General features: G+C 45.7%; 2 protein-coding genes across 2 annotated transcripts; both read left to right on the plus strand.

Annotated features, from left to right (window-relative positions):
• Positions 1-4,863: 4,863 nt before the first annotated feature.
• On the plus strand, positions 4,864-5,580 carry LOC136456250 (uncharacterized). Its single transcript, XM_066456050.1, has one exon. The coding sequence runs from the start codon at positions 4,864-4,866 to the stop codon at positions 5,578-5,580; it is 717 nt and encodes a 238-aa protein (XP_066312147.1).
• A 7,325-nt stretch (positions 5,581-12,905) lies between these two features.
• LOC136482796 (zinc finger protein 1-like) lies at positions 12,906-19,734 on the plus strand. Its single transcript, XM_066479994.1, has 2 exons — positions 12,906-13,369; positions 19,513-19,734. The coding sequence occupies exons 1-2, from the start codon at positions 12,914-12,916 to the stop codon at positions 19,732-19,734; spliced, it is 678 nt and encodes a 225-aa protein (XP_066336091.1). The 5' UTR covers positions 12,906-12,913.
• Positions 19,735-24,129: the final 4,395 nt, after the last annotated feature.

The raw sequence follows: 24,129 nt of genomic DNA on the forward strand, positions 1-24,129 counted from the left end.
TGGGTTAGGACCATCCATGAGACGGTGTTCCCAGAAGCGTCTGGAAACAGGAACTGTGCCACCATGTGCCATAGCCAGACATGAGCATACCTCTCAACAACGTCGTCCGATGCATGGGGAAGGCACATGTTGAAGCGTTGCTACAACCAAGCTGAGCTGACACCCGAAGTCTTCTTCTCCTTCTTCCCTTCTTTAGGGTCGGGTGGCCAGTGGCCGATAAACTGCTCCACCATATCCTTCCAGTTGAGTGGCTCTACCGTGCCTGTCACTGTCAGATCATCCAAGCGAAGGCCCAAAATGTAGCCAATGTCTTGCATGAGCACAGACATCTCTCCAGAGGGTAGGTGGAAGCTATGGGTCTCCAGACGCCACCTGTCGACGAAGGCGGTGAGGAGGGGACCATCCATGTCTGGGAGGCCAGCATTGATAGCTCTAGCCAAGCCTAGAAAACTGGCTCCTACTCTTGAGAGGTACGGGGCATAGCGCTCGTCCCACTCGAGCGATCGGTTAGTTCAGGGACGTAGTGGGACCAAGGCCTGCAAAAAAACGATGTTAGAATCAATAACGGGGTTAAGACATTATACATGAAAACAAAAAATTGTGTGCAAATCACTTACATTACCGTTGTCGACCATCAAGTGTGCTCGGTGGTCCTTGTCGTAGTAGGTCTCAAGAAGGGTGAAGTGTGGGTGTGCCATGCTGCAATTGTGAAAATGATGAGCCAACGTTAGAATGTGGAAAAAGGAAATAAAACATGGCACATGGTACAAAACAACGAACAAATGCATGGAATATATAAGCAACACCTATTTTAATCTATGTATGTACCTTTCTAACCTTTGAACCACTATGACTCCCGTTCTATGTTTCTAATTTCTTTGACTTGTTACGCTTCTTATGTGTGGCAGCGGTATGACCGGTTTTGTGGCATTTAGAGCAACGAACCTGTCCCGGTGCCTCATCAAAGTCGCCAAAACCATACATATCTTCACCATACCCGTTCGATGCATCCATAACTCCTCAGAGCCGCTTTTTCTTCCTTCTACCCTTCTTTGTCTTCAGAAGGTCCGGGTCAGGAACATAATCCAACCTGTAGTACTCGGGCCATTGTATCGGATCTAGGTAAGGCTTGAAGCTCGACTCCCACACTTTGAGAGTGTTTGACATGAGGTAAAAAGGAGACATGAACTTTTCACTTTTGTGGTCTAGACCTCTGCATCTGCAAGCTATAATGACATGCGAGCAAGGCACATGGAGGAGTTGTGGAATGTTACAAGAGCATTTGGCTTTCTCAAGGTCCACCCTATAATTCCTACAACCGTACTTCTCACCCCTTGGGTTCATTCCTTTGGCTAACCTGATATTATACACAAACCGAGATGGCCCAAAGGCCTCCCCCACTTGGTTGGAAGCTATCGTCTCTGAGAGATCCAAGTGTTTTCTACTGGCTCTACCCCATTTCTCCTTGCACGCCTTTGCTATGTTCCATCGATTGAGAAAATATTCATTGCACTTCCTGAAGGAGTACTCCACAATACCTAACATGGGGACTACACGGATACCCTTGAACACGTTGTTGAACAATTCTGAAGAATTGGTAGTCATCACGCTGTACCGAAGACCTCCAGCATTGAATGCAAGAGCCCACTTGTCCCTTTGAGGCATCTGATCCTCAAGCCAACTCTTTGCCCTAGCATTGAGGACCTTGTGTAACTCCACAAGTGTCTCTTCGAACTTTTCCTTGGTTCGACACCCACATAGTGACTTCAACTTTTGCACTACCTCCTTTTTCTTTTGCCTCCTCCATAAGTTGGTAGCAAAGTGCCTCATGCACCATCGATGCTCAAGAGGAGGGCATCCATCTACATGCTCTTTCGTAGCTGTCAACAGACCGTGATGACGATATGAGATCATGCATATGTTCCAAGATGAACGGAGCACATTCTGTCTCACATTCTTAAGAACCAACACTAGCTATCATCATTCTCACCCTCAGCCAAAGCGAATGCTAAAGGGACAAGTTGATTGTCCAGGTCCACTCCAACGGCAATCATCAATACACCCCATGTACTTGTCTATCAGAAATGTACCATAAACAAGTACTAAGGGACGACAATGCTTGAAGGCCTCCGCGGACTGAGCAAAACACCAAAAAAGTCTCTACAGAACATGCTTCGGAACGCCATCCACGTCCGTGATAATGCGACCCACAAAAGGATACCACCTAAGTCCTGGATTGTAGTGTTTCATGGCACTTAGAATCCTAGGAACTTGGTTGTACGCCTCTTTCCAATCGCCCCATAGCAACTCTATAGCATGCTGCTTTGCCCACCATGGCTTTGAGTAGTTCACTCTATAACCAGTGAACCCAAATATGGTCTCGATCATGCTTGAAATAGATGTGTCACTATTAGCCCTAACCATGCCAACAAGACGACGACCAAGGTAACAGATTGTGTTTTGGGCGTGCACACCCTTCGGCTTCAAAGATCGACATGTGTGAGGTTGCCTCACATTGTGAATCTTCCACTTTTCATTTCTCTACCTCCGAGCCCATAGACCTCATTGACATCCATTCTAGCAGAGGACCGTGTACCTCTTGTTCTTGTCGGAGTGGCTAACATAATACGGCCTGTGAAACCGAATGTCATAATCCATCAGAAAATACTTGAGATGCTCCAATGTATCAAATACCATTCCCTTCTTAATCTCCACCTCCTTACTATCTGGTATCTCATCAACCAACAATGACAAACTAGTGTCACATATTACATGGTCAACCATACTAATGTCCATGAAATTTGGTACCGAGGGTACCTCCACATGGACAGCTTTCAATTGTCTCAATTCGATGTCATTGTACTCCATTGTCAATGACCCGTCAGCTGGGACTCCTATTGTGTCCAGAAACCCTCCCTCACAACAATCAATTTTCTCCTCGCTACTAGGCTCAGACCTGTACTTGTCCTCCAACACATCATCCGAAGTACTTGGCCCCGAAGTAAAGTCATCTTCGTCCGCAGAGGCAACATCAACTTCGTGATCCTCTGATCCTTGGGATATGTCATCCATATCATGTGTTCCATCTCCATTGCCATCGTCCTCATCAAATGTTTCTTCATCAAAATCATCATTCAAGGCACCAGGCTCACATGACCTATCAACTTCTCTAACAACAACTGCATGCAACTCTTCGTCTGGGGTAAGGTTCTCTATTGGCTCCACATCCACATTATCATCCACAACCACTATAATTCGGCTAGACCCCTTCTCCACAACAACTTCCAAGCACCTAACACTGCTACTCTTGACAACCTCTATGTAGTTCTTCCATTAATCCTCACATGACAAACACATCAACACATAATGTGCCTGTTCCTTCCCACAGTCAAATCTACCTCTCAAACTTAGTGGCCACCCAAATTTATCTCGGCACTTGCTAACCAAAGCATCAAAGGTAGGAGGTCCACTAAAGAACTTAACATGTTCGTGCATGCTTTCAAACTCCCTGTTTCCTTTCACTTTACCACCATGAAACAATCGCACTAACCGATCCATCTACAAAATACAAACCAACACATAAACAACACATAAACTACGTATTTCAGAAATAAATCATATCCATTCACTAATACACTACAATAACAAAAACTTCACAGTGATGTCAACAAAGGCAACAAACATTCCGATCTAAATCCACTATGCACCAACTACCAAAGTCCATGCAACACGTAGTTTACGTCCAATCCACGGGCAGAGTATATCCTAAACCTAATCTATGAATCAAATACTAACAAGCAACACTCAAAAAATTGTCACCATCCCTAATTTCCTAACCCTAGTCTTCAAACTCATGAGGCAAGAAATTAAGAAAAAAGAGGGGGGGGGGGACATCAACCTGGTGGTGTACTTGAGTCCACAGAGCAGGGAGGTCGCGGACCACGCTGGGACAAACCTCGGCGGCAGCGCCGCCGCGGCAAGGCGTGCCGGTAAGGTGCCGACGACGCGGGGAGCCCGCCTACTACCCCTGGCGTCGCTCCCCTGCCGCACGAGGGAGAGGGAGAGAGAGGGTAGCAGGAGCAGCCACTGAACTCCTCGGCGGCGGCCTCAGATGGCTGGGGCGGCCGGGGACGCGGGGTGGCAGCGGCGCCCAGGCGCGTGGAGTGAAGGAGAGGGAGAGCGAGAGAGAAAGGAAAATGGGCCGGGCCGACCAAATCGTATATGACCCTGTCGCGCCGGCCCGTCTGGTGCGACAACCCTGTCGTGCCTGAGTCGCTAGCGTGACAGAGCAGGGCCACAGAATGCCATGCCAGCTCCGGTCAACTATGCGTGCCACCGTGGCGCCCGTTGTCACGCCAGCGCATGTGGCGCGACAAAATGGTGCAGTCGCGCCACTCGCGCTGCGCGATCAAAAGGGATAGATTTGCAAATATTTTTTAGATTAGTATTAAAATATTGTTTAAAAAATAATTAAAAAAAAAGTCCGCCACGGTACACGGCCGACTTGAGTGAGTCGCATGTTCCGTAGCCTCTGCCGGGTCTGCCCACAGGCTCTGACCGAGCACCGAGGCGCGGACGCAGCGCAGGCGCAGCCCTGAGCCCTGGTCTGTTTGGGTTTTTGGATCGACCCGCGCCCTTGCTTCCCATACGGTACCGGCTCGGCTGCTGCGGCTACGTCCATCTGCAGGAGTCTCCTTCAATCAAGGGCCGCCGCCTCGTCCTCCACCGCGCCGCCGGTGCCGAGATGCCTGCTGCACCGACCTCGTCCACCTCCGAGCCGCTCCCATCAGCCGCGCCCGCGCGCCCTCGCCGCCGCTGCCGCATCGTCCGCGTCTCCGCGAGGTGAGCTCACGCTACCACTGCATGCCCGCCGCCTCCACCACCGCTGCCTCTGGCCTCGCCGACGAAAACCGCCCGCCGCCGCCTACGCCAGGCTCGCGCAAGCGCGGCGCAGCGCGGGATCTGTTCGAGGAAATGCACCGCCCGCGACTGAACCCGCTCGCTCCTCTCGTTGCTGCTGGTGTCCCCAGCGCCACCGCCACTCCCGGGCCCAGCCCAAGGCGAATCCTCGGCCCGTCGTCTAGAGCCTCTCCTAACATCACCACGGCGGCGCGCCAACACCGTAGGGGCTGTGCGCGACCATCAACACCAGCACGCAGCAGCTTCAGCTTCTATAGCGCTTCGCCTGAGACCTCGGCTGCAGCCATCGACTCCTGGGCTGCAGCTCCCTGTCCTCGACCTGTCCCGTTCTCTGAGCTAAGGACATCACCGCCAGGGATAACAGAGGGGCCTGGCAGACCACCAAACCCATTCTGCTTTCAGGGCCTAGCCTCGGCGCTGCCAGATCGCCGCCGAGCAAAAATACCAGCAGCTGTGGTGAAGCCCGCGCCGCCGCCGCCTGCACGGAAGGTGGTAGTCGTTAAGAAGGGAGCAGCGGTGATGGGAGGCAGCAAGGCTGCGGGGAAGCAGGAGGATGTGCAAAAGCTGCGGATTCTGCACAATCGCTACATGCAGTATAGATTTTTGAATGCCCAGGCAGAGGCTGTGGCGATAACCAAGAAAGCTGTTGCTGAGGTGTGAAATATTTAACATCTAACTAGTTCAGCTTTCACCGTTGGAAGTTGAGCACTACCGGAAACCAATACTTTGCCGAGTGCCGGAGGCTTTACCGAGTGTATTTTATCGGGCACTCGGCAAAGACGGTCTTTGCCGAGTGCCAAATAAAATACACTCGGCAAAAAAAAAACACTCGACAAAATACGTCTTTGCCGAGTACCTTTTTTCTGGCACTCGGCAAAGATGTATTTTGTCGAGTGCTATTTTTTTTTTGGCACACGGCAAAATGCGTCTTTACCGAGTGCCTTTTTCTAGTACTCGGCAAAGATGTATTTTGCCGAGTGCTATTTTTTTGGCACACGACAAAATGCGTCTTTGCCGAGTGCCTTTTTTCTGGCACTCGGCAAAGATGTATTTTGCCGAGTGCCTTTGTTTTGGCACTCGGCAAAGAGGCATTTTGTCGTGTGCATTTTTTTTGGCCCTCGGCAAATCAGTTTTTCAAAGCAATTTTTGAGGCCCTAAATGAATTCAAATGAAAAACTTTTCAACTACAAAATTGTATAACTTCTCAAGATTTACAAAGTTTATTTTGGTCATTTCTTCATTTGACAAAGCGATAATAACGTTGTTAATAAAATCTACATCTCCCATATCTCTCATATTAGTTTCATGAAAGTAGAAGAGAGATATATAAGATTTATGAACAACGTTACTACAACTATGTCGGATGAACAAATGACCAAAATAAACTTTGTAGATCTTGAAAAGTTATGAAATTTTATAGTTGGCAACATTTTGATTTGAAATCATCTTGTCATGCAAAAACGACGGTTGAATTTAAAAATTTAAAAATTTGAATTTTTCAAAAGACCTCGGATGGAAAAACTTCCTATATAAAAATTGTAGATCTCCAAAAGCTATGAAACTATGTAGTTGACAACTTTTTCATTTGAAATCATCTTATCTTGCAAAACTACGTTTGAATCTCTCAAATTTGAAATTCGAATTTTTCAAACGACATCGGATGGAAAAACTTCCTAAATGAAAATTGTAGATCTCGAAAAGTTATGAAACTATATAGTTGACAACTTTTTGATTTGAAATCATCTTATCATGCAAAACTATGTTTGAATCTCTTAAATTTAAAATTCGAATTTTTCAAACGACCTCGGATGGAAAAACTTACTAAATGAAAACTGTAGATCTCGAAAAGTTATGAAACTTTGTAGTTGACTACTTTTTTATTTGAATTCGTTTAGGGCCTCAAACAAGCAATTTACTCTCGATTTAGTATAATATATGAGGATAGATAACGGAATCTAGACATAATTGTCAGTGTAGTGCAGTGGTAGAGCAGCAGACCCGCGAGGGAGAGGTCGTGAGTTTGAATCCCGCCGGCTGCGTTAGCCACGAATTTAGCGCAAAAAATGCAGTGACTTCGATGAAGACGGGCGGGCGCTGGCCGGTGGCGGTCTCCCCCGAATTTTTTTTCGGTTTTTTTGCTATTATTTTTGGGTTTTTTTCACATTTTTATTTTGCCGAGTGTAAATCTTTGCCGAGTGCTTTTCCGGCACTCGGCGAAGTCTTTGCCGAGTGTCCGACAAAAAACACTCGGCAAAGTCTGTTTGCCGACTAAAATTCGCCGAGTGTCGTTTGCCGAGTGTCGACACTCGGCAAACCCTTAGCCGAGTGCCCTTGGCACTCGGCAAACCTCCTGATCCCCGTAGTGGAGTTGCAGTGATCACGTCATTTTATTTGTCTTTTGGATATACAGGAATCACTATATGGGCTCTCGGAGAGGATTGCTGATCTGCAGAAATCTGTTGCACGAAAAAAAGGCTGAATTGGAGTGTCTAAAGAGGATGGAGAAGGTGGACTTTGTTGCTGATGCTCAGGTATGACAATGTTGTGTTCATCTGCTTCTTCAAAACATGGAAGTATTTCGAGTTACCTCATCATGGAGGAGAGAAGACATGGAATGGACTTTTGCTTTTCAGAATAAGGAGTTAATTAGTTACACACACGTTTGTCTTGAACAGATGGTTTAAAAATTAAAAATCCATGCTTAGCATACATGTGATCCAAAACAGCTAATATTACGTAGAATTTTTATTGAAATTTTTGCGGAGTTCTACTGGGAGAGCATCCACTCATATCCCTAGTTAATCACAGCTTCCTCAAGTATAACACAGAACACATTACTTCCTCCAAATGCAAGGCTTGTAACTAAAGTTGTTGTGGTACTAAAATTACTGTGGTTTGGATCTGAGTAGCAGTAGTTGTGCATGCGGCAAGCGCACCGTGGGCCTTGCACATCAGGAGCATAGCTAGATGATTTGCTGAGGAGATAATATGTTATATGTTGATACTTTGATAGTTGCTCTTTGGTTGGCAGGGCTCTGGTTTACTTGATTCTTTAGGGTCAAGATTGTTAGATGTTGAACTTGTTTGTTTGTACCTTAAAATTTTTGTGGAGCTCATGTGCTTGTGAGATAAAGCAAGAATAAACAACGTTTTATAGTTTCTCCCTCTGTTGTTTTTAATTCTTTTCTACCGAAACTCACACTTTATTATTATCTATCAGCTTTAGAAACTTGGTCTAATGGAACAAGAGTTCCCGCCAGTTTGTCTACCGCCAATCTTCTGACTCTTAACCGCGTATGTAAATGGCATCAACTCACCATTTCAAAACAGAATCATTGTTCAACATGGAGATTCCTCCATTTTGTAAAACATCTGACTATCTTTGCATGCATTTTGGCCTCTATTTTCTGTCAGTCCTCTTCTTCTCACTGATCTCATCATGATGGTCCTCAAATAAGAACCAATCGATAAACCTATGCACCTATCATTGACTGTAAACTAGAAGTTAAATCTAAACTAAAACTTACTTTAACTGCTAGCTTCATGCCATAAAATTGACATCAATGCCTCCTGAAAGGCTATGAATTGAAGACTTCTGCAAACAAGTGGTAAAAAATCTTAATTTGTGACAGCATAATAATTTGTCCTTTTTAAACCATCAGGTGCCTTCTTTGGAACAGTGGTGTGAACTTGAGAGAGAACATATAAGTTGCCTTGCATCAGGAACAGTTGCCCTCCGTGATGCTGCATCACGGGTTTAATTTTTAAAAGTAACCACATGGCATTTTAATATTTGTTCCAGTTTTTTTCATTTTGATTCATATCAATTGTTTTCTTGTGCCATACATGGTTTATCAACTTATCCTTGTGACAACATTTCAGACCAAGTGATGCAGCTGTGTTGAATTGACAGTGTTAGGCATTCCCCGATTGTGTACGTGATGGAAGACGGCCTCAGGATCCAAGTGATGCAGCTGATATACAAGACTGAGAAAAGGATTGACCGATCAAGAAATATTGATTCGGAGTAATAGGGCTTTTGTGTTCTCAATAGTATAATGTAGAAGCACATGTACTCTGCTATATAATAAAGTAAAAGAATAAAGAGCACAGAAATGTTTGTGTCAGAAACCAAAATATCTGTCACAGTTCGAAGCGTATCTGAAATAATATTCTTATCATGTGTGTGAATATCTTGAAGTACAAAATTGAACAATATATGAATGCTCGAGCAGTTTTGGAGCATCGGTAGACGTAAGAGAGAGATTATATGAATATCTCGAAGTGCCTTTGTGGTCTGTTCGTGATGGAGAGTATGCTTAAACTCCAAACATGAATCAAAGCTTTTCGTGTACCTACCAGTAGTATGTAAGGAGTAGCTATTCAGAACGAGTGCTGCATCAGTTGCTGCCGCACGCTGGGTGGAGCCTCCGTGTGGTCGCCGACCGCCTTCCTCTTGCAGTTGAAGAGGAGCGCGGGCACGGCTACCTCATTGTGAGGCGACCTGAACAACTTGCACAGGACGAAACCTCTATCTCCTCCTCCCACGCCGCCGCCGCCATGCTCGTCGTCGAGCGCGAGTTCCAACATGCACCAGCCGTGCCTGGTGACTGTCGTCCACGGCGTCGTCGTCCTGGCGCCGCCGTAGGAGTAGGACAACGTGCGCGAGTGCCCGACGCGGCGGCCGTCCGCGCCCCTGACGGGGCTGACCTCGCCGGTCTCCGACCCTGGTTCCATCTCCCCTCGCCCAGGGCGCCGGCCGCGGCCTTGTGGCGGCAGCGTGCGGGGCAGATGAAGTACCAGTAGGTCCTGCTGCCCGGCGCCGGCGCGTACCGCTCGGTCAGCCTCTCGGGGGCAACGGAGTAGACGTCGGCCAGGTGAACGACGATGCCACCGCCGTTGAAGCGCTGCTGCCGAGCGACCATGGGGTGGAGGACGAACGTGATCAGGTCGTGATCGCTGGGGCGGAGAGCAAAGCTCCCTTGAGGACGATCGGCCATGGCCATGTCGATATTGCGTTGACCAGCGATCATGCATATTTATGGATGCGATGGATCGCGTGAGGCGTGAATGCGGATGTGGAGATATATATGGCAAACTGAATCGTATTCAGTCATCACGAACATGCATGGTCATTCATTCTTTATTTAGCGCTCGTGTGCTTCATTCAGTTCCCAATATAATGCACAGTTTTTACTTGAACTTCTTCAAATGATTAGTTTCCTTGTATAGCTGATCGAACTTTCGTTTTTACCTATTGAAATATAGCTCCTTTTTTTGCATGTCAGCCTTTTATTTTCTCTTTCCTTGCATGAATATTCATAGATTCTTATCAAACTACCATCTTAATTAATTAGTTAGGTTTTTTCATGGCTGATGATGGACTTTATTCGTTCCTACCTTAAAAATGAATGAATGTGCAAAGAACCTAGTGACCCCTTGATCTATAAAAGTCGTGGCCTCTCTGCCTAGATCCCTATGGCAGTGATCTAAAAACAAACGCATGGAATCTGAGTGAAAGCCTTGCCCAGTCCTCCAAACCGGTGGCAGTGTAGCAACATGCGTCATTTACCTTCTTGGAGGCGTTGTCAAAGATTTCATTCCGCCGTTCACTTGCTGGCATCGATCTTGGGCTGAAAGCCCTTCCTTGCTTGCTGCTTCGTCCAATGATGGCAGTGTCCATGGATGTCACTCTCCTTGTAGGCATCGTTGTTTTGCACCTACCATTGTGCCTCCACTCGATCTATATATTGTTCCTCTCGTAGTCTCGCTGGTTTTGCTCTTTGTCATGCCTGTGTGTGCCTCATGTTCTTCGATCCTGGAGTGCTTGGCTTAACCACTGTCGTTGGCTCTCGGGGCGGATACTTTGCCGCCATCTTCCTCCGTAGATGCTTGGCCGCTAGTGGTTTCTCTAGCGGATGCTTTGCCACCGATGATGCTTTCATCCCCTCTCTGGCAAGTACTTTGCTGTCGAGTGCACATTGGCCTCTCACCTTGCGGATGCTTAATTTGCTGTCAAGGTCACTTTTGGTCTTCTCGGGTGGGTGCTTTGCTGCCATTTATTGCTGATTGTTTGTCTCTTCTTTATCTAGGTGGATGCTTTCTCATCGTGGCTATGTCCCCTACATAGGCAACCTTTGCAATGATATACCTTCTTCCCACATATTCAAGCTAGTAGGGTTTTGGGGTTGTGGGTGGATGCTCTTTCCTTTTTTTTTCTTTTTCTTATTGATTTGGTTTATTATATTGCTTACTACTAGCTTGGTGTTTTGTAATTTGTGTTGCGAGGTCTCTCTCGCAGCTACGTTGTGTAACTCTCTTGCTCTTAATAACGAAGTGCTAAGACACGGTCGTGAAAAAAGCAAACATAGCAGGAGCACTTTTATAGAAACAAATGGTCAGAGGAACTATTTTTTGTCAACTTTCACTTCTAGTCCTTCCTTTAGAGCTTTCATCCCCTATTTTCTAGGGGGTCTACATTAGGTAGCTCGAGCCTCATCGGACCCGAGTGGTGCTAGATTCACACCTAATTCCCGTCTCCCAATATCATGGCCTCAAATTTTGTAATGCTAAGGTGTAGGGCTCGTTCGGCTGCCAGCTTTTACGACTGTGGTTGTGGATGTTGTAGCTTCTGCTATAGTATTTTATGCTAGCCGTTGTAGTAGCCAGAGCCAGAAAAATACCAACACCATTTGTAAAACAAAGAATCATGGCGTGTTTGGATCAAAGGATTCTCAAAGAAATTTCAGAAGAAAAAATGCCAAAGAAAAGGAATCACTTGATAGTGTTTGGAATGAAGGAACATTGATTTCTTTTTCAAAGGAAAGGGAATCATAGTAGTGGAAATAAAACATCCACTCTAACTCAAGGGAGAGAATCTTTGCTCTCCCTCCCTTGCTATGTTTGCTCATATTTGTGTAATTTTTTTCTCCATCCCAAACAGCTCAAAGTATCTGTTCCTTTGTTTTGAAATCCTATAATTTTTTTACTATTCCCTCTATTGTATTTCTGAGTTTTTTTTCATTTGTCTGTTTTGTATTCTTTTGTTTCGAATATGTCCTCGGTGTAGCAAGCATCTGACGTGATGAGCAGCAGTTTGGTGAAGAAAGACGACAGACGTCAATCGCCAGCCAGCCAGTAGGTTCCAGGAAGAACGAGCTGGACCGGTCTGAAAGAAAACGTAACCTGAACGCACTCTCACTGCCTCAAATCCCAAGTGGCCCGAGCCTGCGGTGGCCCTACCGTACCGGCTCAGGCGCGTTTCTTGATTCCACGCGGCAACAAGCGCGCGGGGCACAGTCCGCCGTCCGGGGAGTCGGGGACAAACGAAACAAGCAAGCAGCAGGCTCCAGCTCCACTCCACCAGTCCACACTCACTCACTCCCTGGGCACCAGTCTTGCTCGCGCTTGCCGACCTCAACTCCTCCTGTTAGATTGCTGCCACTGCCAGACTGGTGATCTGCTGACTCCATCATCTCAGCATTACCAACTTCCATGCATTCCATGGATGGTGTGGGCTTGCGAATCAGCGGCCGCGCACAGTTAGAGTCCACTCAAAGCCAAGCCAGTCCTCGCTACTCTCCCCTGTTGAACCTGACCTGCAGACAAAGTCCTTCTTCCTCCGTCGTTTTTCATCCATGTGTCCTCTTCTCCATGCATCCTCCCTAGCTGACCAAACACTGCCAGTGCACCTCCCTTCCGGTTCCTCCAGTCACTACTGCAAGAAGCCAAGAACCAATCTACCAACCACCACTCGAAGTCTCGGCCAGTCTAGTCGTTGCGCACACCACCAGCTTCTCTACTGCCCCTTTCTGAATTGTGACCGGCCGGCCGGCCTCTCTTCTCCTTGCTATCGTTGCAGTATAAAACCACCTAACTCTGCTTCTCAATGTGTCGCACTCACTCACCAGTCACCCAACCACTACCCAGCAACTCTAACTCTGCTCCAGTGATCTTGAAGCCAGCAGAGAGCCTAGCCATACAGATCGTTGGCATGGCCATGGAGGAGGCAGTTCTCGACGCTGCGGCGGCGACTCCGTGGTCACGCTCACGCCAGCAGATCCAGGACGACGAGGGCACTGTCGTCCATGCACAGCCGCGCTGCGCCGCCGACGGGCCCGCCAAGCGCAAGCGGTCGAGGGTCCTCATGCTGGCGCGCGGGCAGCGCGACGTCGCCGCCCGCGGCCCCACGCCCGCACCGTCGTCGCCGTCCCAGGAGCACAGGTGCTCGGTATGCGGCAAGACGTTCCTGTCCCACCAGGCACTTGGCGGCCACAAGTCGAGCCACCGGCACCGCGCCAGCAGGACGCCCGCAACAACCACTTCCGAGCCGGCGGACGATCCGGCGTCCTCGGCGTCGCCCGCCGCGTCCTCGTCCACGTCCGGCGCTGCTGGCGGCAGGGTGGTGCACGAGTGCTCTGTTTGCAGGAAGACCTTCCCGACGGGGCAGGTGCTGGCGCGGCCACAAACGGTGCCACTACGAGGGCAGCGCCGGCGCCGCCACCACGGCCTTAATGAGCAGCCGCGGGTTCGATCTTAACGTACCGGCCCTGCCGGACTTGATGGTTGACGCCGATTGGTGTATGCTGCCACCGGCTCCTCCTTGATTTGCTCACTGCTCCTCTCCTTACTCACTGCTGCATGCAAGGCTCCTCTCCTTGATTTGCTGTTCAATCGGATTGCTGGACGAATGTGTTGTTGGTAATAAGCAGTAATACATGTTCTGGTCAACTAGCGTAGGTCTGTGAGCTTATGTAATCCCTCAGTCTAGAAAGAATGCGAGCGACATACTAGTATGAAGCCAAATTATTTTAAATTTGATCAAGTTTATTATACAAGATCATAATATATATATATATATATATATATATATATATATATATATATATATATATATCTGTGTTGTATTGGTCAAACTTAAAAAAAATCTAATTAAGGATAGAGATAGAATTGCATTTTTTTTCTATACAGAGGCAGTGGAATGATTCTTCCATTCTTTTGTTGTGGAGGACTCGCCCTCTCACGCCTATATGACCGCTGTGTTTTACTATCAAAGATGGACGAGTAATGCATATATGATATTCTTGTCGATTAAACTTTTTAAAAATTTTGACTAGATTTATAGAAAATATTAATAATATTTGTATCTTTAAATAAGTTTATTATAAAAATACAATGATCTATACATAAATATTAATGTTTTTTAATATATTTGGTCAAAATTAAGTACATTTGATCCTCGTGTTTGTTCTTTATCCATTTTAGAGAGCATTCTTCGTAGAATTCTTCCTGAAGGCATCCGAATCTTGGTGAAACCATTTGATGCTGCTGGTAATTTAAGATTAATACCTATGGACACATTTAATTTGTAGCTAGCTTGCTTCGTTAGATTGTTTTTTATTCTTTTCATGGCTTAGTTGGCACATTTAGTTTTGTTTCTCTATTTTAATTAGTGTAGCATAGAATCAATACTAGTCTAGACGTCTAGCGTCTAGATAGTCTAAACCACGAGACCTGTCTATCGAATTAGTATAGCTATATATCCTTCCTATGGCACAACAATCCAGTTTTGCTTGGTCCCGAAACATAATTCATTTTTTCTCTTTTTTGTTCCTTGTCTATAGGAAAATTACATGTTATTAGTATTAGACGATTTTGTATTGCAGTAGCATAAAATTCATAGAAATTAAAACAAATGCATATATATATAATTGGCTAATTGTATTCTATCATTCAAACACGCTGGGTGGGAAAAGGTGCTTAATATAGAGATAAAACCGGTATTACATCTCAAGGAAACAACCCATTAATAATCTATATCTTTTATAGAGCTAGTCCCCACTACATCTACAAGTCTATCTTAATATGGAAGACATCCATATCGTTCCCACTAACTATGCACATCATCTTCCACAATAGCCATGTCATCTCACTAACTTTTAATCTCTTAATTGCAAGCTATCTACGTACATAATCTCCACCGAATTTTACTCCAAATTCTTCGTAAGTTCTGCATCAACGCGCGATGTATGCTCTAGTTCATTATAAGAGAGAGTGTTTATTGATCTCTGTTTTTGGTCCCCGTGTAGGCTGAGAGAGTGGGGATATGAACTCATATACAGTGTGTGCATTACTTGCCTTGTTTTCCTAGGCCGAACTACCATGGGTCCAAAGCTCCAAAGCAGGTTTTCTCACGCACATTTCAGGCCATGCTCGGTATGCACTTGTCTGGGCTTGAATTCTTGCTTAGCCCAAGGATCGACAATTGGGCTTCATAGGAATAGTAGTTTTCTCTCGAATTGTTAAGATGGTGTTTCCATCCCGTGGGGTCCACCATTGTACGGCGTTGGTCCCATGATCAATGACCCGGCGTTGTGTCCAACTGCCCATAGATTCTCGCTGGCTGAGATGGAGCTTGCAGCTGGCAAAACATGGCGAATATCACCATTGTGAATAAATGGACGGGGCTTTATCAAATCACAAGCTCAGCTCACGTAAGAGAGTATCAAATCCGTACCTTTATCTCAAGAAATTTCAGTATAATTTGTACTCTTTTTTCAGGATGGAAAGCTCAACAAAACATTGCGAAGAAGCCGCCATTCCCACTTGCATTGTAATGGACGGGACTCCCTCTGCAACAGGCAGCCACGTTTGGCGAGGTGCCATCTCCGGCCACGTCGCCCGCCTCAGGGGACAAGGCACTCTTTGTTTAAAAACTTGCTTGGCCGCACATGATGTCAACCGATCTAGATTAAAAATACGTAAGCTAGCCCCTTTCCAGCTTCCTCAGTTCAGTTCCTCTCCTCTGCTAGCTGTCGTCACTCTTCTCTTAAGAGTTAAGACTTCTCTTAAGAGTTAAGACTTGTTTGGTAGAACTCCACCTGATTCTATTCTCCGTGGGAACTGATTCTATAAGAGAAGTGATTCTGTGACTGTAAGTGTTTTTTTTTTATTCTCTAGCATAAACTCTTAAAATCAGGATGGAGAATCACTTCACAGAATCAGAAGAAGCTACTTTTTTCAGCTCCCAGCCTCTTAGTTCATTTCAGAGAATCACTAAAATCAGCAGAAACTCACTTCTCTTTGAACAACTGTTTGGCAGAACTCCTACTGGATTCAACGGAGATTCGGCTCTGAGATGTGTGCCGGGACCTTATATAAGACAGCCGCCCCATGCCCCCGTCGCAAGTCGCAACCCCCAGCTTTCCAAGGAGCAAAAGCAGAAGCAGACAGCTTTGGAGCGGAGCCGATGTCGCCGGTGCCGGAGGAATCGAAGATGAAGATGCCTGTTGCCGCCATGGCCATGGGGGCTGCCGACGACGACGAGGACAGTCGATGGCGCCTTTTCGTCGACAGGTACAATGCATGTTTCCCCGATCGATCCGATCCGATCACCTGAAAATCGGTGGTGTTTTGCAGCGATATGCCCGACCCCATGCGAAGCATATTACAAGATAGGGAGGGAAAGGTAATAAACACCTCCCCCTGCTGCTGCTTCTTTTTCAGTGTTTTGTTTGGAATATATGACATGCCCTTTAATTAATCGCCTGATATATATTTTTGTTTCTTTGTGTTTGGCCATTGAAGGACCCATATAGGCATTTGAAGGACGTCGACGAATTTCCTGGGCTGGACAAGCTTGCCGGGAAAGAACGTGAGAGACCCTTAGTTTCATGTGCTTACGGCGTGGCACTTACTGTATTTACTGCCTGTAGAAATGAATCAGTGTCACTAATGCTGAGGGAATATTTCCCCGTAGGTTTTGGATCCACTGAGCTTGGGAATGAAGAGATCTTTGATCCTCTCGCTCTTGAGAGTCAGCTAACCACCAATTTCCGTCGGTTAAAGGTATGCTCTCAATTTGTAGTGATGATCTGTTCACATTCCAGTCAGTCACATCAATACATTTTGTGTTGTTTTCCCCTGCTTTATCGGAAGCAAAATAGAGAGTTAAGGGCTTGACACTACATATCTTAATGTTTGATCCGACCCACTACTGTCTTCCTTGCCAAAGAGGTAGCATCTCACCTCCTCTTCCCATTCTCCCCTGATGCTCATTATTCGACCTGTCTCTTCTAACATGACCGCTCCCGGCCATTCGTCTAAAAGCACGACCGTCCCTCTTACCATCTTAAGCACTTGCAGTGGAGGCGATCTGACCACTCGATGATCCCTCTCATGATTTTGTGTTGTTTTTGCTCGCAGCATGCTTAATTTTTAGTTTTTTTTTTCTGCGAGGTTATTTTCAGAAGATTGGTGAGGGCCATTTTGGTAATGTGTACAGAGGTTGTGGAAAAGAAGGTGGTAAAGCATTTGCAGTAAAAGTGACCAAGGATAAACTGTCCGATGACACGAAACGGTAGCTGTATTAGTAAACCAAACCATATGCTTTATCGATGAGTCCATGACCCGCTAATTTTCCCTGTTGTTTCTCTGATTGCAGGGAAGCATTGCGTGAAGTTGACATTTGGAAAACCCTAGGTGGAAAAATTAGCTTTATCATCTCATGTTCAATTATATTTTCTATTTTTCTTAGCAACTTATAGCATCTGTAATATGTCTTACCAGGACCCCATGAGAACATAGTTGAACTAACCACTCATTGGTTCGAGTCGGGTAGACTTTATATCCAGATGGAATGGTGCGACTCCTGCTTATCAGAGAAAATAGGAGTGTCTTTAGACCCGCTGGAAGCTTTGGAAATGATATATCAGGTTTTTCAGTCTGTTCTTGGTACTTTTGTTAGTATCCATAGTAAAATTCAAATTTCTGTTAGAATAGAACAAGATTACGATTGTAGCTTGCACCTGCAAGTTTCTCGAAAATAGGTTAAATGCTGCTGTAGTTACTCATGGAAAATGCGTTTCATCTAGACACCATCCATATTTAATTTTGACTTGATATGTGGGTTGGTCTAGCTCATCAAACAAAACCAAAGCCAAATCACCAGAGTGATGATATGAAATTTAGTTGGTTAATAACCATAATGAAGAGGTTCTAATTTTCTTTAGATAAATGAATATCTCGGCCTCTACATCGCAGTATATAGAAGCCATTCTAATTGTGCAGTGTAAGGTTTACAAACTAGATTTTCCAGCACACGTCTCCCTCCCCGCCCCCCCCCCCCCCCCCCCCCCCCCCCCCCCCCCCTTTGCCTTCTTACAAACTACCAAACTTGGTATTAGAACCCAGATCGGCACTTCTTGTAAACTCTGGAAGTTCATAAAGTACTAAGTACTAATACCTGCAAGCATTTCTAGTTCAGATCAGCAGTGAATGGATCTCATATGTTTCATGTGTAAATCACATACTAATATTAACATAAATCTTGTGAAATTAAAGGTCTCCAAGGGCTTGGATTTCATTCATGGACGTGGCATAGCACACCTTGATGTGAAGCCAGATAACATGTATCGCAGCAATAACAGTGTTTATAAACTTGGAGACTTTGGTTGTAGTGCTAAATTTACAAGTAAAGAGGGAGTTGAAGGAGGAGATCACCGTTATATGCCTGCTGTTGGAGGAGATCGCCGTTATATGCCTGCTGAGATACTGAATGGTGGTAGTAGTTGTGAGCATCTTGACAAGGTAGATATCTTTTCTCTTGGGGCATCTACCTACGAGCTTGTAAGAGGCGAGGAACTTCCTAGGGAAGGAGTTGAGTTCGACAGACTTCGTGTGGGTAACTTAGATTTACCTCCAAAATGCCCAGACGAGCTGGGGCGTTTAATTAAGGTATATATAACACCACTTGTGACTTACCCTTGAATCTGTTTAGTTTGATATGGCTCTTTTTCTACTACAGAACCCTTCTAGGCAGGTTCTTTCTTGGGAAATGCTTCTCTCGTGATACAATTTGGTAGCTATTTTATTTGTTACCTTAATTATATTTCTAGTCCTGTCGTTCAGCATGCGTATTAGCTAGCGTGACCGCTGCTAGTCTCAGTCTGTCAGAAGCATTTTGCTCTCTTATAACACGCGATCCAACTTAACATTCTCGTTCTGCTTGTTTACAGTCAATGATACACGATGATCCAAAAAAGCGCCCTTCTGTGAAAGAGATACTGAGGGATCCCATCTTTGACAAGCTTCGCGACAAGCAGATATCTACACCACCAACTGCGGCTGCTATCCATCAAGAGAACTCTGAAGGGTGAACTACTGCTCAGTTCTCACCCATGTTATGCATGTTCCGTATGCCTGTGTAATTCCCTCGATCACGTTGGAAATTCTTGCTCTTACCTGGCAATGGCATGCCATCCAAAAAAATCAGTTATGCCATTTCTTCAAATTTTCTAATGCCACCCATGAGTGCACCTAGCACCTCATGTAGTAGACAAGTAGCGGTTGACGGTGATGTTGAGTTGTGAAGTTTGTGATGGTTGATTGGTGTGTAGCATTGGAGTAGTGGCTTGGAGTTTGTAGCGTTTTGAGTGGTGCAGCGCGTGTTTGTTGTAGTTGCTTAGAGTTGGGTTCTTGTTATTTTTTTTCACTTGTTGTATTGCCTAATCTAGGCTCCCATTTTTTTCACTTGCTGGCGGCAGGGTGGTGCACGAGTGCTCTGTTTGAAGGAGGACCTTGCCGACGGGGCAGGCGCTGGGCGGCCACAAACGGTGCCACTACGAGGGCAGCGCCGGCGCCGCCACCACGGCCTTATTGAGCAGCCGCGGGTTCGATCTTAACGTACCGGCCCTGCCGGACTTGATGGTTGACGCCGATTTGTGTATGCTGCCACCGGCGGCCGAGGCCGAGGAGGGGGAGGAAGTGCTCAGCCCCTTGGCCTTCAAGAAGCCGAGGCTGATGATCATGTCATAGTCAGTAGACACCTACTCCTCTCCTTACTCACTGCTGCATGCAAGGCTCCTCTCCTTGATTTGCGGTTCAATCGGATTGCTAGACGAATGTGTTGTTGGTAGGGATGAAAACGGTATGGATATTTTCTGATCGTATTCAAAACCGAATTCATTTAGAGGGGTTGAGATCTGTCCGTATCCGAGTCCGGATATCCAACATCCGATACCGTATCCGTATCCGAATACTCAAATTGCATATTTATGATGTCGATATCTAATCGTATCCTATCCAACATAGTTGACACTATCCGTATTCAAATCCGAATCCGGACAGAAATATGAATACAAATGTAATATCGATGATATCCGTCCGTATCCGATCCGTTTTTATCCCTAGTTGTTGGTAATAAGCAGTAGTACATGTTCTGGTCAACTAGCGTAGGTCTGTGATCTTATGTAATCCCTCAGTATAGAAAGAATGCGCGCGACATATACTAGTATGAAGCCAAATTATTTTAAATTTGATCAAGTTTATTATACAAGATCATAATATATATATCTGTGTTGTATTGGTCAAACTTTTTAAAAAAAAATCTAATTAAGGATAGAGATAGAATTGCATTTTTTACTATACAGAGGCAGCGGAATGATTCTTCCATTGTTTTGTTGTGGAGGACTCGCCCTCTCACGCCTATATGACCGCTGTGTTTTACTATCAAAGATGGACGAGTAATGCATATATGATATTCATGTCGATGGAGAACATTACAAGAATGAGGAGGGACTCATCCACTACTACATAAAGCATTTTTAGGGGCGGCTGGTAACCCTTTGTAGGGGCGGTTTGGCCAGCCGCCCCTACCGAACCATCTTTACAAATTATGCATTTGTATGGACGGTTCCCAGGCCGCCCCTACAAATCGATTTATAGGGGCGGTTGGTGATTGAGCCGCCCCAACAAATCGATTTGTAGGGGCGGCTGATATTACGAACCGCCCCTACAAATAGATTTGTAGAGGCGGCTCAATCACCAACCGCTCCTACAAATTGATTTGTAGGGGCGGCTGTAGTGCCAGCCGCCTCTATAATACCTATTTGTAGGGGCGGTTCAATTTAGAACCGCCCCTACAGTACGTTTTCCCGCCAAAAAAAATTCAAATTTACAATTCAAATTCGACCAGAACTGTATGTTTCCGCGTATTCCATCCAGCGTTCGCGTTGCCGAACGCTCCGCGACCAACGTTCCGAACCGCGTTCGCGTTGCCGAACGCCCCGCGACCAACGTTCCGAACGCGACTACCAGCACAATAATATTATATAAACTATAATTACAAGTCCAATTCGTAAGGATATATACAATCCATCATTTAAAATACAAATTCCATAAACATTGTTATCAACGTCTTAGAGCTAGCCTTTCAGTCTCACGAATGTATTGGTACTGAGGATTTCTACCTAAGTCAAACTCTCGGTCATGGTAGGCGCCTTTGACGTGTACAATCTGGTCCAATATGAAGTTGCAAAGGTCGCCGATGAGCTCTAAGAGTTGGTCATCCTCGTATGGGTCTTTTTTCATTCTTTTCTCTTCTCTCCACTACAAGAGAACAAGTTTCGGTTTAGTATTTCATACCATGTACGAAGTTTTTATACTACTAATGAAGAGGTTCAAACTTACCCTTAAGGGGTGTCTCCTGTAGGCACTGGTGTTACTCATCATAGAACATATATAGTATCCACAATGTACACTCCCAGGCCTCTACTTGGGGCACTGTGTGTTTTGCATATGAAAATGTTAGGTAATGTTTTTGACAACCATGTAACGGAGTACTGAAGAAGTAAGTTACACTTACCGCACATAGTGTTTTTATAGCCAGCTTTTCCTTCCTCGCTGGATAATGCCTTCCGTGATGATGAGTGACATAGAACATAAATGCCCTGTTCGAATTATTTTAGCAAATACAACTTGTTAGTATCCATAAGTGAACGTTACAAGTATGTATACAAACATATAAGCTAATGAGGATTGTCGATATGTATACGTCTTGAGAATCGATATGAAGTCTTTGTATGTCGCCGGGTCCTTATCTATTGAATCAAAGACCCATGCCATGCTCCTCCCGACATCGACGGCTATACAAATCCAGTGGTTGCTGTATGGATTTAATCATAGAACTAGATAAGCTCTTTTGCATCGAATAAAATATATCAAACAAAGCTTTAAGTATATAGTTGAACTTACTCGAAGTTGTATGGTAGCCATATAGTAGAGTGTTGTTGTAGATTTTTGAAAGCCAGAGCAATGTATGCCGCAACCTTAAGGGACTCTTCCTTTAGTTTTGCCGTATAGATGCGCTCTTGCTCCCGAAGAGTCTTTGCAGCAGCTAGCTCTTTGGCATCCACTGTCCACTGTTTAGGATAATTAAAATTTGGTTGGGCTATAGCTTGAGGGTCTACATACCCGGTTTTCAGACTTGGCATTTGTTTGACAATGTGCACTTGCATTCTACAAATCACGGCGTTGGTTAGTTACAACAAAATTCAAAGATTACATTCATATCATATCGGGAGGACAAGGACTTACAAGCACCACGTGCGAATTAGATTCATCTCCATTTCTCCCAGGTGAAAGCATGTGTGCATGTCATTGAAGTCAAAGACAATTTTCTCGGCTGGGCTTCCAAATGTGCCGGTGGGGAAGCATGCTTGTACGAGATCTATGCTCGTTGGGAGAACACGCAAGTACCAATCATGGAACCTTCTCATTCCAAGTGGTAGGCGCCGGATGTCCCGGTTTGGTATAAAGGGCTTGCCTCTTTCATATGTTTTCGGGCAATCCTTTGACCATTTGATGTCATCAACATTTGGATACTGCTTTGCAATTTGGTGGAGTTTGCTAGTTACGGCCTCCTTAGAACCCCGTTCTGGGACTTGTTTAACTTGGTTCTCAGGCTTGAACTGGTCATGTGAATACCACTTGGACACCGACAAGACATCTTTCACCAGAACATAAACTGGCCTTATGTTGATTGGAATCTTCTTTTGAAGTTCCCATTCAGGCATGTCCTTGTCTTCTTGTGCATCACCTTCTTCAGGAGGCACTCATTGTTCATGTATCGGCTGTGCTTGTTGAGAAGACTGTGGCATCTCATCATGCACTTGCTTGGTACAAGCTGGAGAAGGTTGTGGCATCTCATCAGGTACATGCTCGCTAGGAGGCGGGGAAGAATGTGGCATCTCAGGTACGTGGTGGTCATGAGACGATGAAAATATCTCTCCAACCTCAACAACTCGATCCAAATTTGGGAGAGGGGGAGGCGGCGAAGAAGCAGTCAATATAATGTCCCGTTTGTGCCAGAGGATGAACTGCCCAATAACGTCTCCGAGTAACACCAGCCCCTCAGGAGTTGCGTAGTCTATCCTCCACTGCATGAACTTGGGCTTCACGGTATGCACCTCGACCCTAGTGTAGTCCGGCGATATCTTATTATTGTGGTGTAAGCCACCGGGAGGATGTGCCACACCCATTGCCACCTCCATCACAATGTTTTGTTGGCTGCTTAGAAACACCAAGGTGCAACTAGTTGGTTCTCGTATGCGATCAACAGGGGTTGAGGCTGTAGTGGAACCTTGGCTGCTAGGAACTTTCGGAGGGCTGCCAACTAATGCTAGTTCTCCTGGTGGCGTCACTAACATCCGTGGCTCCGTAGACAGTCCTTGCTCCTCCAGCGCCTTCGCAACTAGAGCCTTCACTTGGAGCTCAAGACTAGTCTCCCAGTCTCGGCCATGTTTCTTGTACATGTGCCTGTCCTCTTTGAATCCTTGCTTCTAGGTCGTCCTTTTCCCTAGCTCCCTAGTGTGGCCTGTGTGCTCCTTATTTCCCAAGCCAAGGCTAAGCTCGTCCCTCTCTCTGGAAGGATTAAAGGAGCCCTTCTCCTTGTCTTCAGCATATTTCAGTATCCTTGATACCGCCTCTTGGGTCTCCGGCTTATCAAACTTAAGATTACTGCCGGATGTTTCTGTACTCCTCGCATATATCCAGTTCCTTGAGCGTACCTTCAGATTCATCACATTGATATTCCTAGCAGTTGTGGCCTCTTTGTCCATCTTCCTAAACTACTCTTCCTTGGCATAGTAGCCACCGGGGCCTAGATGATGGTGGTGTTTGTTCCTCTTTGCTAGCTCAGTGTTACGGGCACTGAGCTTCAATGTCTTCGGTGAAGTCTTCTGAGCCACGAGCTCCTCCCATTGACTAGGAGTTATTTTGCTGAACTCTTTGAAGGGAGTTAACCCCTTTTGGATATACTTCGTGTTGAGGTCTAACCTCCAACGTCAGAATATCTCTCCCATTATCCTGAAAGCATTTTTTACCAGTTTGTGCTTACCCTCTGGAAATCTAAAATTGACCCTTAAGTGCATA

The sequence above is a fragment of the Miscanthus floridulus genome, chromosome 1, assembly GCF_019320115.1.
Source record: "Miscanthus floridulus cultivar M001 chromosome 1, ASM1932011v1, whole genome shotgun sequence".
Taxonomy (NCBI): Eukaryota; Viridiplantae; Streptophyta; class Magnoliopsida; order Poales; family Poaceae; genus Miscanthus; species Miscanthus floridulus.